General features: G+C 42.9%; 1 protein-coding gene across 1 annotated transcript in view; it reads right to left on the bottom strand.

Annotated features, from left to right (window-relative positions):
• Window positions 1-336: 336 nt before the first annotated feature.
• LOC126235744 (G-protein coupled receptor Mth2-like) overlaps window positions 337-14706 on the bottom strand; it is a 144742-nt gene continuing 130372 nt past the window's right edge. The window contains exon 7 of the mRNA XM_049944533.1: window positions 337-1721. Within this exon, the coding sequence (XP_049800490.1) occupies window positions 1460-1721 (262 nt within the window). The 3' untranslated portion in view covers window positions 337-1459. The remainder of the gene's footprint in view (window positions 1722-14706) is intronic.

Raw genomic sequence — 14706 nt, 5'->3', positions numbered from 1 at the left:
ATTTAGTTGAGAGAGACTTAACATCTAATCAGTTCATAATTTTGCAGTGAACTACATTTACAATTTTATGTCAGCTAGGAAAATGTGTAAAAAGTAATACTGAACTTATGTCCAATTTATTTATAAAATGTACATTGTAACAAATTTGAGTTAACTGTATAAAATATTTACAAAAAGGAACTAACTCCTGCAATAACATCTGTAGAGAGTGGCTTAGCAAATATGATTCACTTCTGGAATTTTTCATTAAATTTTTGTAAATTTTAGAAAGTAATAGGATATGTACCACTAACTTGTAGACACATACAAACAAATAATTTACAAATGCATGTTAACTTCATGAGAAGTATGATTTGGCATTCTGCTTTATTTTCTATAAATTACATGTGTGTATACTCAGTCATATGTGAGAATAGTGTCAAGATTTTATGACTCAAATCGTGGAAACCTGTTTTAGACACGCACATTACAAGTAACTTAACTGTAGCGAAGCAACGTACAATGCTCTCTTCACTTGGGTGTGACGTGTAATGAAGAGAAAACCTACCAATAATTGTATTTATGCTGTTTACACAGTAACTGGTGCGCACATCATAGATTTCGTATCATCGGTGCGTTTAGGGAAGGACTTCCCGGGACAAGACCAGTTTTATGCTACGTGCTTCTGGCATTTGTATTCTCACGGCTGTAGTAACGTGAAACGACAGGTACAAAGAAACATCCACCACACTGTTCTACACCAGACACGAGGCATGACCTTCGAACATTTATTGAAAAATAAATTAATAAATCCTAGACACACACACACACACACACACACACACACACACACACACACACACACACAATCTGAAAATATCTGTATATTTCATAGCACAATATCATTTCAGAAATGCATTCTTGTTGTCACTAGCAAATACAGCTTCCAAATAATTGGAGAAATACTTCTTTGGCAACGTAACCCAAGGTGAATGGCACTGTCTTCAAGACAGTAATCTGTTCTACGCACTTCAGGTTCTCAAAATTAAAGCCCACTACACTTATTACGAAGGAAGCGCAAAACCCTGTCAAAATTTGAAACATAAATGGCTTGTTCCTGCGGCCGCTCTGTTTATATATGTACACTTCTAGAATAGTTAGAAAGTAGGTCCAACTTCCTATGCCTTGAAATGGAACTTCAAAATAACACGAAACAGATTGGAACACCGGTTTGTCGGAGTGAATATGATCACCTTGAAACAGTCTCTTGAAGATACATGTGACTACATGAGATGAATACTTTTGTATGGTAACAGTTTGTAGATCGAGCTATCGATGTAGCTGTCCTAGCAGCGCAGATGTAACCACACGAAGCTCTTCCAGCTGGAGCTGGGAACAGGTAGTCCACCAGCCAAGCACGACGGTCGTCTTGTCGTGGAGGGGGGAGAGTGGAGTAGGCGGCTGCCCACGGGGATTCCCCTCAGACGGGCTGCAGCCGCGACGAGTCTAGCGAGCGAGGCACGAGCGGCCGGCCGTTGGAGACGTCGCCGCCGGCGCCAGCGAAGACGATCTGCTTGACGCTGGGCTCCAGCACGAAGATGACGAAGAGGATGACACCCTGCAGGATGTTTATGATGTCCGGCAGCGCCCACGCGTACACGGGGCCGCCCAGCGCCCACGACACCAGCTCCATCGTCCAGCTGATGCCCATCGACACGAACAGCGTCAGGATCATGCGCACCCTGCCACAGATACGTACTCCAAAATTGAAGCAACAAAAGGAAATTTTGCAAAGGCGAGTTTCTTTTGCCACAAAACAGTATAAATAGGCGATAGTAAAGTGGAAAAAATGTAATGATGAGAATAACTCACAAGCTGCAAGAATATAACGAGAAAATTCCCAACTAGCAATAGGACTGACATTCATAAAAGAAAAATATGTTTACTTTCATATACATAGTCATTATTATTATTATTATTATTATTATTACTATTATTATTATTCTTGATTGTTATAATTAATTTTTGATTGTTATAATTATCATTGTACTACGTTTATAATCTCTATTTTTTTTTCTTAACATTAATACTGTATAACATGTAATATGTCCTTAATGTTCTGTAGAAACTGAAATTTGTTGAATCTGAGTATGCCTGGTTAGGTGTAAGAGAGGGCCTGAAGGCCCTAATCTTGCCAGGTAAAATAAATGCATAAATAAATAAATAAAGCATATACAGGGTAAAAAGTATTTAAACCGACAAACTCTGGGAGGTTGTAGGGGACATCAAAACAAATATTTTTCCCTAATGTCATTTTTTCCTACGAGGATTATTTAAACTGGTGGATACCGTGTTAGAGGGCGTATTACGCTCTTCAGTTGTAGGCAACTGCTGTCCACCAGTGTAGTAGTGCATTGTGTGTGTTTACTAATGGAGCGATACACCTGGGGTGAGTACACTGATATGGTTGGTGCGTACTACGTAGCGCACCACAACGGACGAGCTGCACAGCGGGTTTATCAATAGCAATATCCTAATCGCCGTATCCCGCATCATACGACCTTTGCTGCTGTGTACCAACGTCTGCGTGAGACCGGGTCATTTAGCAGATTACCTGGACAGGGACGCCGTCGCACTGTAAGAACGCCTGCAATCTGAGGAAGCTGTCTTGCAGCATGTGGAGCGGGATTCTTCAATCAGCATTCGTGCAATGGCACGTAACATGGGGACAAATCAGACGAATGTAAGAACAGTCTTTCGAGAGCAATTGTTACGTCTATTTCACTTACAGCGTGTCGACAACCTGGAACCGGTTGATTATCCACCCAGAGCACAGTTTTCGCAGTGGTATCTGGAACAGTGTGAAATGCATCCTACGTTTCCATCCTCTGTGTTGTTTACCGATGAAGCAGAGTTTGGGCGTGATGGTCTCTTCAACATGCACAATTCGCATGTTCGGAGTGAGGATAACCCACATGCCACAGTTTCTAGCGGTCATCAAGTGCGGTTCTTCGTTAATGTATGGGTCGGTGTTGTTGGGGACTATTTAATTGGGCCGTATTTGCTTCCTAGGCCATTAAATGGCAGGCACTATTACAATATTCTCGCCAGAGCATTGCCAGAATTGCTGGAACATGTCCCACTCCCTACAAGACAACGCATGTGGTTCCAACATGACGGGGCGCCGGCGCATTTTAGTCGTCGTGTACGTCGATTGCTGGACCGACGGTTCCCGGAAACTTGGATTGGCAGAGGTGGTCCTGTACCATGGCCTGCTCGATCCCCAGATATGTCCCCTCTGGACTTTGTGTGGGGAGAGATGCGGAACCTTGTTTACGCAACTCCTGTTGCATCAGAAGAGGATCTGGTTGCCCGGATAGTAGCAGCAGCAGGAACAATTCAGGATACTCCTGGGGTTTTTTCCCGTGTCAGACAGAACATGATCCGACAGTGTAACCTTTGTTTACTTGTCAATTGAGGCACTTTTGAAAATCTACTGTAATTGAAATTGGGTTGTGTTAATGTGTTGTCTCTTGGTCATAAAAAATGGAAAAGTGTTTGTTGGTTTAATTAATTTTTGTTTTTATGTCCCCTACAACCTCCCAGAGTTTGTCGGTTTAAATACTTTTCACCCTGTAGAACTTAATCAACTGCAACATGCATAACACTAGACAAAAATGTCCTGTTTTTCCAACAACAGATTTGCACGCACATTCTGACAACTGGTTAATGTATTCAGTATGAAGTGTGAGTACCTCTGGCACCATTACAAACCTGACAACGACGGGACATGTTGTGAATCTCCCTAGTGCATCCCAGACATGCTCTACGGGATTCAAATAGGGAGACATGAGTGCAATATCTTCCGTTTAAGAAACTATACTCTATGAGGTCGAGCATTAACTTCCATCAATATGAAGTCTGGCCTCTCAGCACCTCCCAACAACCGCGCATGAGATCGCAAGATCTCCTCACGGTAGCTGACAACTGTTAAATCTTGCTGATACACCCGAACAAGTCCATGGAGACGTGCTCGAGTGGTCAATATAATTTCTGCCCACACCATTTGGGATCTTGCTCGATATTGGTCTCTTTGCACAATGTTTGTGTCCCGAAATAGTGTTCCACGTGCCCTCCAGATGCGAATCCGTCGAGAGTCACTCTCCAGACCAAACCGGGACTCATCTGTAAAAACAACATTTGCCCACCGTTCGACCGGCCAGGTGGCATGTTGACGGCTCGACGCTAGACGTCCCCTTCTGTGGATACACGCCAGAGGCAAACACACAGCAGGTCTCCAACAATGAAGACCACTCTGCTGAAGCCTTCTGTACACTGTTTTCCTCGATACAACACGTCCAGAAGATGCTACGAGGTCAGATGCCAACTGCAGTGCAGTAGTAAGCCGGTGCCGTCGTGCACTTTACAACCAAACAACTGTGGTCGGCCGTGTCCTGGTCTCCGGAATACAGTTTCGGCCTCGCTAAACTGTGTCCTCACACGAGAAACAGGTCGATTCACATTAAGGCCTCGGTCCACATAAGTTTGCGACTCTCCTGCTTCCATTCTTCCTATGGCCCTCCACAGCAGAGTCTGTAGGTGTCTTCTCTGTGCCATACCGCACGGCCTGTGATTGTACACAGCGATTGTGGATGAGGGACTACTCTGCAAACACTACCCCGCTTGATAGGTGCTCTGACGTCATTTCTGACGTGGCCGTTCCTTTATCGGAAACCCATCTTTCGTGCAGCACACGATCGTAACGACACCCGTTGACGGTTTGTATGATTGCATCGTGAATTAGACACAGGACGGGGAAATAGCAGTTAGTTGATTTAATTTTGGACATCTGTGTGGCTTTACACGCATGCTGGCCACCTATTGAGTGATACTTAATCTATGTCTCTGTCTACGTCTACATCGAGCCGTCATCGAGCCTTTATAACCTTGTGAAGTCACGATTATTCTCAACGGTAACTCCACGTATAAATCCCTTGCATTTATCGCAAATCTCTCGCCCAGCGCAAACTCCCAAGCGACTGGAAGAATGAGCAGGTGACTTCTGTAGATAAGAAGGGTAAAAGAACGGGCCCGCAAAATTACAGGCTAATATCTGTAACTTAGGTTTCTGCGGAATCCTTTAACAATTTTAAGTCCGAATATAGTAAATTTTCTAGAGATGAAGAAGCTTATGTTCACGAATCAGCATGTATTTAGAAAGCATGAAAGGTCTCTGTTGGATTCCTTTCATGTTAATTTCTTAAATCTGTTGTCATTTACGGCATAAATTCCCCTTTCAAATTTACTGTGGTGTTTCTGACTACCTGTGAGGAGACTGAGCAGTGAAACGTGTTACTTTTACACAAACAAGAACGATCTGTCACACTACTACACTTTAAAACACAGTTTATATGTAATTCATGTCACACAGTCTCATACGGAACCTACATCCGCTTTCTTTTATATACTGTATATGATAAGATACTGTCATCCCCCTTCCCTTCTGTGTGAGAGGATGAATGAGCAAATGTATTTCTAGTTGCATGCTTGATGGTAGCAGACAAGCCTGTCTGCCAGAGAACAGTAGGACCAACGTCGGAACAGGTAGCTATGCTTTCTAAAATCAGAGAGGTTTCTATTCTTAGTATGGTCCTGTCCGTCCCTTGTCATGTTGGTATAGGAAGCTGCCTCTCTGGTCACTTCCGTTTGTATCTGTTAAGCACACTCGGTAGGGGCCCAGGTCAGTCTGTCCGCGGCGAACGTCTGAAGTGGTAAGATCTCCAGCTAAGCGCCTCTCTGCTAAAGGTACGTTGTCCAAGACGCGACGCACACTAGCGACTGCGACGGGTCGCTACGTGACGTCAGAAGTTGCCTGCTGGCGCTTGCGCAGTTCGAGTTTGGGATGCGACGCGCGACTGTTGCGGCAGCTGTCGCAGCACTGCACCAGTGAGCAGTGTTGCGACGGAAGTCGCACGACACAAAGACGTACGGCTGCCAGAAAGCCACTCAAGGAAAACTGAAATGAGCCACTCACAGGATGTGATGCTCTGTGAGCTGGTCTCGCAACATCCTTGCCTTTACGATTTGAAGAACCCTAAATATAGAGACACTATGTTCAGAGACAGAATTTGGGAAGAAATTGGTGCACAGTTGAAACTGGCAGGTGAGTGAAATATATAATACTTTCCCATTAATGCAAATTTTTCAGGCCTGTTATGAAAATCATATAATCCATGCAGATGTAGAATTAGAATGATGAAAATGAACTTGAAGGTCAATTTTCGCATTACTCTTTTTTGTGACGATAAAAATTGAAAACGGCAAGTACATTATAAAATGAACAATCTAAAGTATAACGAGAAAGTTACATTTTACAATACCTTCACTTCGAAAGTAAACGGTAGATTGGTGTCTTGATGATACCTTCTAGTTGTGAAAAACCACCACCAGATTGTTGTACAGCTTTCTGTAATCAATAGATGTTCGTTTTTGATGAAGGCGTTTCTCAACAGATTGTGCAAACAGTTTGCTGCAATAAGTAATTTGTCACATTCACTTCAATTCATTGGTAGAAGGTGGTGCTCAAAAAACTTGTGCCAAAAGTGCACTACTGTTTTACAAGGCCCTTCTGGTCTGACACAGTTCACAATTGAAATTCGTCTTTTGTAAATCCTGGAGTCATCTTTTGAGTGCAGCTTGGTTCAAATGGTTCAAATGGCTCTGAGCACTATGGGACTCAACTGCTGTGGTCATAAGTCCCCTAGAACTTAGAACTAATTAAACCTAACTAACCTAAGGACATCACACACATCCATGCCCGAGGCAGGATTCGAACCTGCGACCGTAGCAGTCGCACGGTTCCGGACTGCGCGCCTAGAACCGCGAGACCACCGCGGCCGGCCGAGTGCAGCTTGGCAAGATTAAATGTTCATGTCATCCATAACGATGTATGCTGTCAGAATATAAGAATATGGAAGTTCATTTGGATGGGAATAAAGAGTCAGTCGGCTATGAAAGTTGCCTTAGCTTGTTCCAAAAGTTTCTGCATGGGAGAAACTGACAAGTATAATTTGGGGAAACTATGTGAACAAGCACGGATATTATTTCTTCCACATTTCTGCTAGTGTATACTGTAGACGTTCAGAATGAAAATTCTAGAGATGTTTAAGGTGAAACCCTATCTTGTCAAGAACTTGAAACAATGCAATGACGCTAGCGTGCGCTTATTGTTAATAAACTTATCTTTCATTGGAATTTTAGGTGAAATGTGCAAAAACACATGGAGGAATATTCGGGACTCGTATCAGAGAAATAAACGAGAAAGAAAGCTTGGAACAGGTTCAGATGCCTCAGCAAAACCAAGAAAATGGGTTCTGCTTGATCACTTGGCTTTAAGAAACCTACATTTCGTGGCATTTTAAATGAAATTGTCAAGAGCATATGGAGAAATATTAGTAACTCATACCGGAGAAATATGACATAAAATGGTTTCATTAGGTCCAAATGTGTCAGCGAAACAAAACAAGTGCATTCTCTATCGTGTGATGACCACACGATTCTCGTTGCGCGTCGACAGATCTGGCGGCTAGTCGCGACGCTCCCGGAGATATATGAGCCCAAATCTCGGAAACGGAGATCGATATCATTCTGATCTCAACTTTAAAAATAATTTCGATATGTTAGCTTCTTTTCATCGGCAACGATGTATGACCTAACGTGAACCATACGTAAAGTAGCCAGCGACCACATTTTTCACTGTACACAATTCAAATTTTATGCAGTAGGTTACTTGTAAATTAAGTATCGGAATAACTGTGACGAATATCGGAAAAATAGACACCTCATTATCAAGCTGTGATGTGAAACTGTAAGATACGCAAACATCAATTTTTTGTGCCTTTTACTTTCCTCACAATTGATAGAGAAGTAACATACAGCGAAAAAAACACGCAAAACCGGAAGAGATACTTTTCAATTTTTTAAAGTAAAAGGAGAATCTGTATCGAAAAAGTAACTCTGGGAGCCCATGTAACTTTGTTGCATTAACATACAGTATTTTTTACAGCAAGAAAATCGGAATTCTTATTTTTCTTATGTATTTGAATCCGCCGCCGCCGACCGGAGCTTGGGAAACGGCGACGACTCCAGTCGTGTTGCGGCCGTGTCGCCGTCTGCCAGGGTGGGAAAAGAGGAGGGGGCAGCGTCGCAGTCGCAGCCAACTGTCGCGTCTTGCACAACGTAACTTAAGTCCGTAGGACAATGGATTTCGTAAGTTCAGCCTAACTGAAAATTTAATCACTTTTATTTCAGGTTTAGCTCTAAAATATCTAATGTTATCTTAAATTGCAACGCAGTGTATTTCGAGTGTGAAGTTCAGAATATCTTCCGCTAGCTGCTTTGTCACTACTTTATGAGTAAAGTGGAACCACGTATTGATCAGTAACTCTAAGATCATCAATCTTAAATGCGAATGTGCGAGAGATTATAACGTCTCGTCTTGACAATATTTTTCAATATAGCGACTTTTCTTTATGTTCAACCCACGTGGGGTGTACTTTGTGAGACCAGTACCACGTGCTTATACAATTGTTTGACCCATAAGGTTAATAGTAAGACGATAGTAACCAGTTCGAGGTTTTTCTTTTGTAAATTGCTTTTCGATCTAATTTATTTTAATTATCAAAATTATTGTGGAGTTACACTCTCTGTGTAAACCAAGTTGACCACGTGAAGCATGTGGTGTAATCATCAAAGTAGCCCTCAGCTATTCTTTTCGGGAAGATTTCACAGAGAGTTAGTATGAATTTAGTATACCAGTGTGTGGTAATTACATGACTTACAGGATTGCGCTACGAACGTAACTTCTTTGGGTGAAAATTGAATCGGTTGGTTGTGGTTAATTTCCTCTTGCATATGTTTCAACGTTCTTCGTGTGTTATTTGATGAATTCAGTGTTGCATGCAGTCTCCCAATCTTGGCTCCATATTTGATGTGTTCCGTAAGATTACAAACTCACATTTTCACAATCCCAAATAAGGCACCAGTTTAGTTATGAATCAAGTTTAATATGCTGAAATTTCAATGATCAATGTTAAAATAAATTTCCAAATATAAACTGATTTATTTCTTTTTATTTAAATTCTCTTTTATATATATAATTCTCTTATATATCATCGGTATCGTATGACTATTAAAAGATTATAATTAATGTTAGTCTGGTTGGGAATTTGGTAAGCTAGACTGGATACCTGGTGAAACAGTTGCGCAGTAATGCAAGGTTAACTTCCCCAGACAGCTCACAGCTTTTAACCCGCTTTTACTGTCTATCAGCACCGCTTTCAGAACAAATTAAAGCAACAACTTTACAAGCATCGCTTGTGCGAAACTCGGCCCGCACTTTTCTCACGTAATATACTGCGAACTATGGCTGAAGCACAACAGGCAGATTCCATATATCTAGTTTCCGGAAAGCATTTGACACTGTGCCCCATTGTAGGCTGTTTAAAAAGGTACGAGGTATGGAATAGGTTCAGAGATATATGAGTGGCTCGAAGGCTAAGGAATAGAACCCACTATGTTGTCCCAGACAGGGACTGTCCACCAAAGACAGGGATACCGTCATGAGTGTCATGGGAAATGTGGTAGGACCGCCGTTGTTCCGTATATACGTAAATGAGTGGCGGACAGGGTAGGTAGCAGTCTGCGGTTATTTGCTGATGATGCTGTGGTGTACGGTAAGGTGTCCACGTTGAGTGACTGTAGGAAGATACAAGACCACTTACATCATTTCTAGTTGGTGTGATGAATGGCAGCTAGTTCCAAATATAGAAAAATGTAGGTTAATGCGGATGAGTAGGGACAACAAATCCGTAATGTTCTGATACAGCGTTAGTAGCGTCCTCTAACACAGGCACGAGGTTTAAATGTCTGGGCGTAGCGCTGCAAATAGGAAGAGCATGTGAGAACTGTGGTTGAAAAGGCAATAGCCGACTTCAGTTAATTGAGAGCGTTCTAGGAAAGTGTGGTTCATCTGTAAAGGAGACAGCAAATAGGATGCTGTTGTGACCTATTCTTGAGTACTGCTCGAGTGTTTCGGATCCGGGCCAGATCGGATTGGAGGAGGGCATCTACGTCTACTTCTACGTGATTACTCTGGTATTCACAATAAAGTGCCTGGCAGAGGGTTCAATGAACCACCTTCAAGCTGCCTCTCTACCGTTTCACTCTCGAACGGCACGCGGGAAAAACGAGCACTTAAATTTTTCTGTGCGAGCCCTGACTTCTTATTTTATCGTGATGATCATTTCTCCCTATCTAGGTGGGTGGCAACAATGTTTTATCAATAGGAAGAGAAAACCGGTGATTGAAATTTCATGGGAAGATCCTGTCGCAACGAAAAACGCCTTTGTTTTAATGATTGCCACTCCAATTCACGTATCATGTCTGTGGCACTATCTCGTCTATTTCGCGATAATACAAAAGGAGCTGCCCTTCTTTGTACTTTTTCGATGTCATCCGTCAGTCCCACCTGATGTGGATCCCACACCGCACAGCAATACTTTAGAATAAGGCGGATAAGTGTGGTGTAAGCAGTCTCTTTAGTAGACCTGTTGCATCTTCTAAGTGTTCTGCCAATGACTCGCAGTCTTTGGTTTGCTCTACCCACAATATTATCTACGTGATCGTTCAAATTTAGGTTATTTGTAATTGCAATCCCTAAATATTTAGCTGAAATTACAGCCTTCAGATTTGTGCGACTTACCCCGTAATCGAAATTTAGCTGATTTCTTTTAGTACTCATGTAAATAACCTCACACTTTTCTTTATTCAGGGTCAATTGCCACTTTTCGCACCATACAGATACCTAAATCATTTTGCAAGTCGTTTTGATCATCTTATGACTTTACAAGACGGTAAATGAGAGCCTCATCTGCAATCAATCTAAGACGGCTACTCAGATTGTCTCATATGTCGTTAATATAGATCAGGAACCACAGAGGGCCTATAACACTTCCTTGGGGAACGCCGGATATTAATTCTGTTTTACTCGATGACTTTCCGTCTATTACTACGAACTGTGACCTTTCTGACAGGAATTCACTAATCCAGTCGCACGACTGAGGTGATACTCCGTAGGCACGCAGTTTGGTTAGAAGATGCTTATGAGGAACGGCGTCGAAAGCCTTCTGGAAATCTAAAAATTCAGAGGCGGGCTGCTAGATTTTTTACTGGTAGGTTCGAACAACACTTAAGTGTTGCGGAGGTGCTTCGGTAACTCAAATGGGAATCCCTGGAGCGAACGCGATGTTCCTTTCGAGAAATCCTATTGAGAAAATTTTAGATAACTGGGTTTTGAAGCTGACTGTCGAGCGATTCTACAGCCGTCAAGATACACTACGCCTAAGAACCACGGAGATAAGATGTGAGAACTTAGGGCTCGTACAGAGGCATATACCGAGTTGTTTTTCCCTCGCTCTGTTTGTGTGTGGAACAAGAAAGGCGCAGGGTAACCTCCGCCACGCGCCGCACTGTGGCTTGCGGAGTATGTAAGTAGATGTTGAAAATGTCAGAGTTATTTTGCCCCAGAGCTACCAATTATATGAAACTGACAAATGATGTTCAGTTTCGCTTGATAGGTCAGAGCTACAGTACGGACTACTACGATTCATTTATTGCATGCCAGGCACTTCATTGTGAATAGCAGAGTAATCACGTAGATGTAGAAGTTCCAATTAGCAGAGCCGCACGGTGTAGCCGTGGGGTCTAAGGCACCTTGTAACGGTTCGCGCAGCTCTCCCCCCCCCCTCCCCTTTAGATCTCCTTCGGGCGTGGGCGTGTGCGAAATCAGCAGCGCGAGGCCAACCTGGCCATCCCAGCGTCTTCGGACACAATGAGCGCCCGGGAAGACTAGTGGAACCGCTCTGGTTCGAAGTAGAGACCGCTTCCCCAGTTTACTGTAAGGAAATGCCCTCGCCGGAAGACTGTCAGGCGTACACATCTGACGCCTCTTGGGAGAGCAGGATGCCTCCAAAACATAGCATTTTTTTTAATTTTTTGCCACGTGAAAAAGAAAGTATTTTTTCCGCCTGAAATGCGTGCTTCTCATTCGTTAATAGCAACAAACTGTCAAGTAGAGAACGATAGAAAATAGCTGCAACTAAGAAGACTAGTGGTAGGGATGAAAGTCAGTTTTAGAACTTTAAACGAACCCCACTACTGGCTGGAGATGGCGAAGTGAGATTCGAGAGGACATTTCCGTTCCATTGAAAAACTAGTGACTAAACACATGAAACTGAAGTATAGGAAGAAGTAGTTTATAAAAGTCCACCCCAGCTTACTTGAGAGGCAGATGCCCCCCATAAACCGAACTGAAAAGGTAAATCTGACTCCTTTTGCTGACCTCGTCCGAAAAGCGCCGCTCCGCGAAACCTGCCGTGATCTCTGGGCGGCATAAATTTATGCAACTTAAAGCCACCTCACGCTTCGGTATCTCAACCGACAATGTGAGGCCGAACCAGCAGGAATTAGGGCGTAGGGAATTTTCTGGACGAGCGCTCTCAATAACCTTCACTTATTCCAGTTTGGAACCCAGATTCATGCTTGCATTTGCTAATGACTAATTCAAATACAGTTTTTTAGATGCTTTTTGATCAGATTCATCTCTGAGTTGCACATTAGACTCAATTAGTTGCTACCCACTGTTTTCACAGCCAATCGTAGGGTAGCGGTTTTGAGTGATTTACTTTTAAGTTTCATCTCATTTCGAGATTCTTTAAACCTTCTACGTTAGATTAAGTACCACTAGCCATTAATTCTAGTTTAATATCAGTTTGCGTATTATATGTCCCGACCCTTATTCCAACCACATCTGCTTATCTTGATAAGGAGAGTGTATGCACTTATGTCCATGAATGCAATTAATGACTAAATTATGTATCAGTTTAAAACCACTCTCCCCATTCATTTAGCTACAAATCCCCCTATAAAGTTGCTTACAAAAAACTCAGCCGTTCAGCCTCATTAACTACGCGATGAGTCACTGTGTAGCCCCCACACGAAATAGCGACTGGAGTAGTCAGCCAGTTATTTACATTAGTGTCTAGTAATGGAGGCGGATGGAGGGGCGACGCGCATTCTACTATATGTTGTACCAGCGAGTGTCATCATTCTCCCGCGTCTGTATCCTTTGGGGTGCGCATAGAACACTTAATTCGTGTTAGTTCAAGTATGGCGAAGGTATTTAGTCACTGCAGTGTTCATTATAGGTGGTATGAAGAAAAAAATGAGAAGTGTTACATTAACTACAACACTCAGTGTTCCTAGATTACCTATCTTTAGAAAGGGTCACCTCTAACAGGAGGTAGTACTGGTCAAAACTAGAAGAAAAAATCCTGTAACAGAATGCCTGGAAATCAATACCTGTTGAAATACGGTAGGGCCATCTCATTCCAGTCTGTCTTACGTAGTGGCAGGTATTGTAGGTAATGCTGGATGTAGTTACGACACATCTTGACATGATATTCAGCCCTTCACAGTAAAGCACCACACGGACCGGGACACATGCTCGTCCAACGTCTGCACCATGCCGATGGGTTGGGTGGACACAAATGCCTTTAAATGCCCCCAAAGCAAAAAGTCCAACGGATTTTGGTCTGGTGAACGAGAAGAGTAGGCCGTGCTGACAGACCCTCTTGACAAATTCATGGGCTCATGAAACATTGGCTTGAGGTTGAAAAGTCGTTGGTGCCCTGTTGCCCATTAATCGCAGTAGTCTTTCTGCAAAGGAAACTTTCCTCAATACCGCTGTAAATTCGACGCAAGGAAGTGACACACAGCACCTGCTAACCTGCTTTGTAAAGTGTATGGGTCCGAGTGTCACTGACGGCTCCTGCCTATGTAAGCGATAGTGAAATGAAAACGCGGCAAGTTGAAAGTAAACAATTTATTATTTTAAAAGTAATCGCTATATTGTTAATACATTTATCCAACTGTGAGACAAGAAGGCCAATGCCTTCATGGATAAATGTTTGCAGTTGCCTACGGAACCATGATTGTACGAGGACTACACCTCTACGTGTGAAGCAAATCGACGGCCACAAATCAGTTTCTGCAGTGCTCACAAAGTATTGAAATCGCATGGGGAGAGAAAGTGACTGTATGATGGATGTTTAAGGGCTTTTCAGCGAAACTTTTGCAGCGCAGTCGGAAGAACCTTGGCAGTATATGGGCGGACTTATCCTGCAACACAGTGACGCTGCCCGTCAACATTCCTGGACGTTTAGACTTTATCATTGATTTAATTTTTGGAAAGTGTTTATGTACCGCTGTGCGTTAACTGTCGCGCCGTGTTCCAGACAAACAATGAGCAGCAGGCCGTAGATTTGCTTCGCTCTTACAGGTGCATGACAGGGTACAGTCCATGAAGACATTCATTATCTTGAATGAAATTTTCACTTTGAGGCGGAGTGTGCGCTGATATGTAACTTCCTGGCAGTTGGAAACTGTGTACGGGATCTTTGACTTTCGGGGCAAGTGCTCTACCTGTATGTGCCTGCGAGAGGCAAAGATCTCTAGTTCGACTCTCGGTCGGGCACACACTTTTAATCTGCCTGGAAGTTTCGTTGATTATGTTGTTTTACAGTGGGGTACATGTTGTAGAAGTTATAGAGATCACTTTTGAAATAATAAACCGGTTAGTTACTTTTTTCCATCTGTCTCGTTTTCAAT

This window comes from Schistocerca nitens, chromosome 1 (genome assembly GCF_023898315.1).
Source record: "Schistocerca nitens isolate TAMUIC-IGC-003100 chromosome 1, iqSchNite1.1, whole genome shotgun sequence".
NCBI classification, from domain to species: Eukaryota; Metazoa; Arthropoda; class Insecta; order Orthoptera; family Acrididae; genus Schistocerca; species Schistocerca nitens.
Note: the sequence above shows the minus strand (reverse complement) of the source record. Positions and strands in the feature narration are given on the sequence as shown.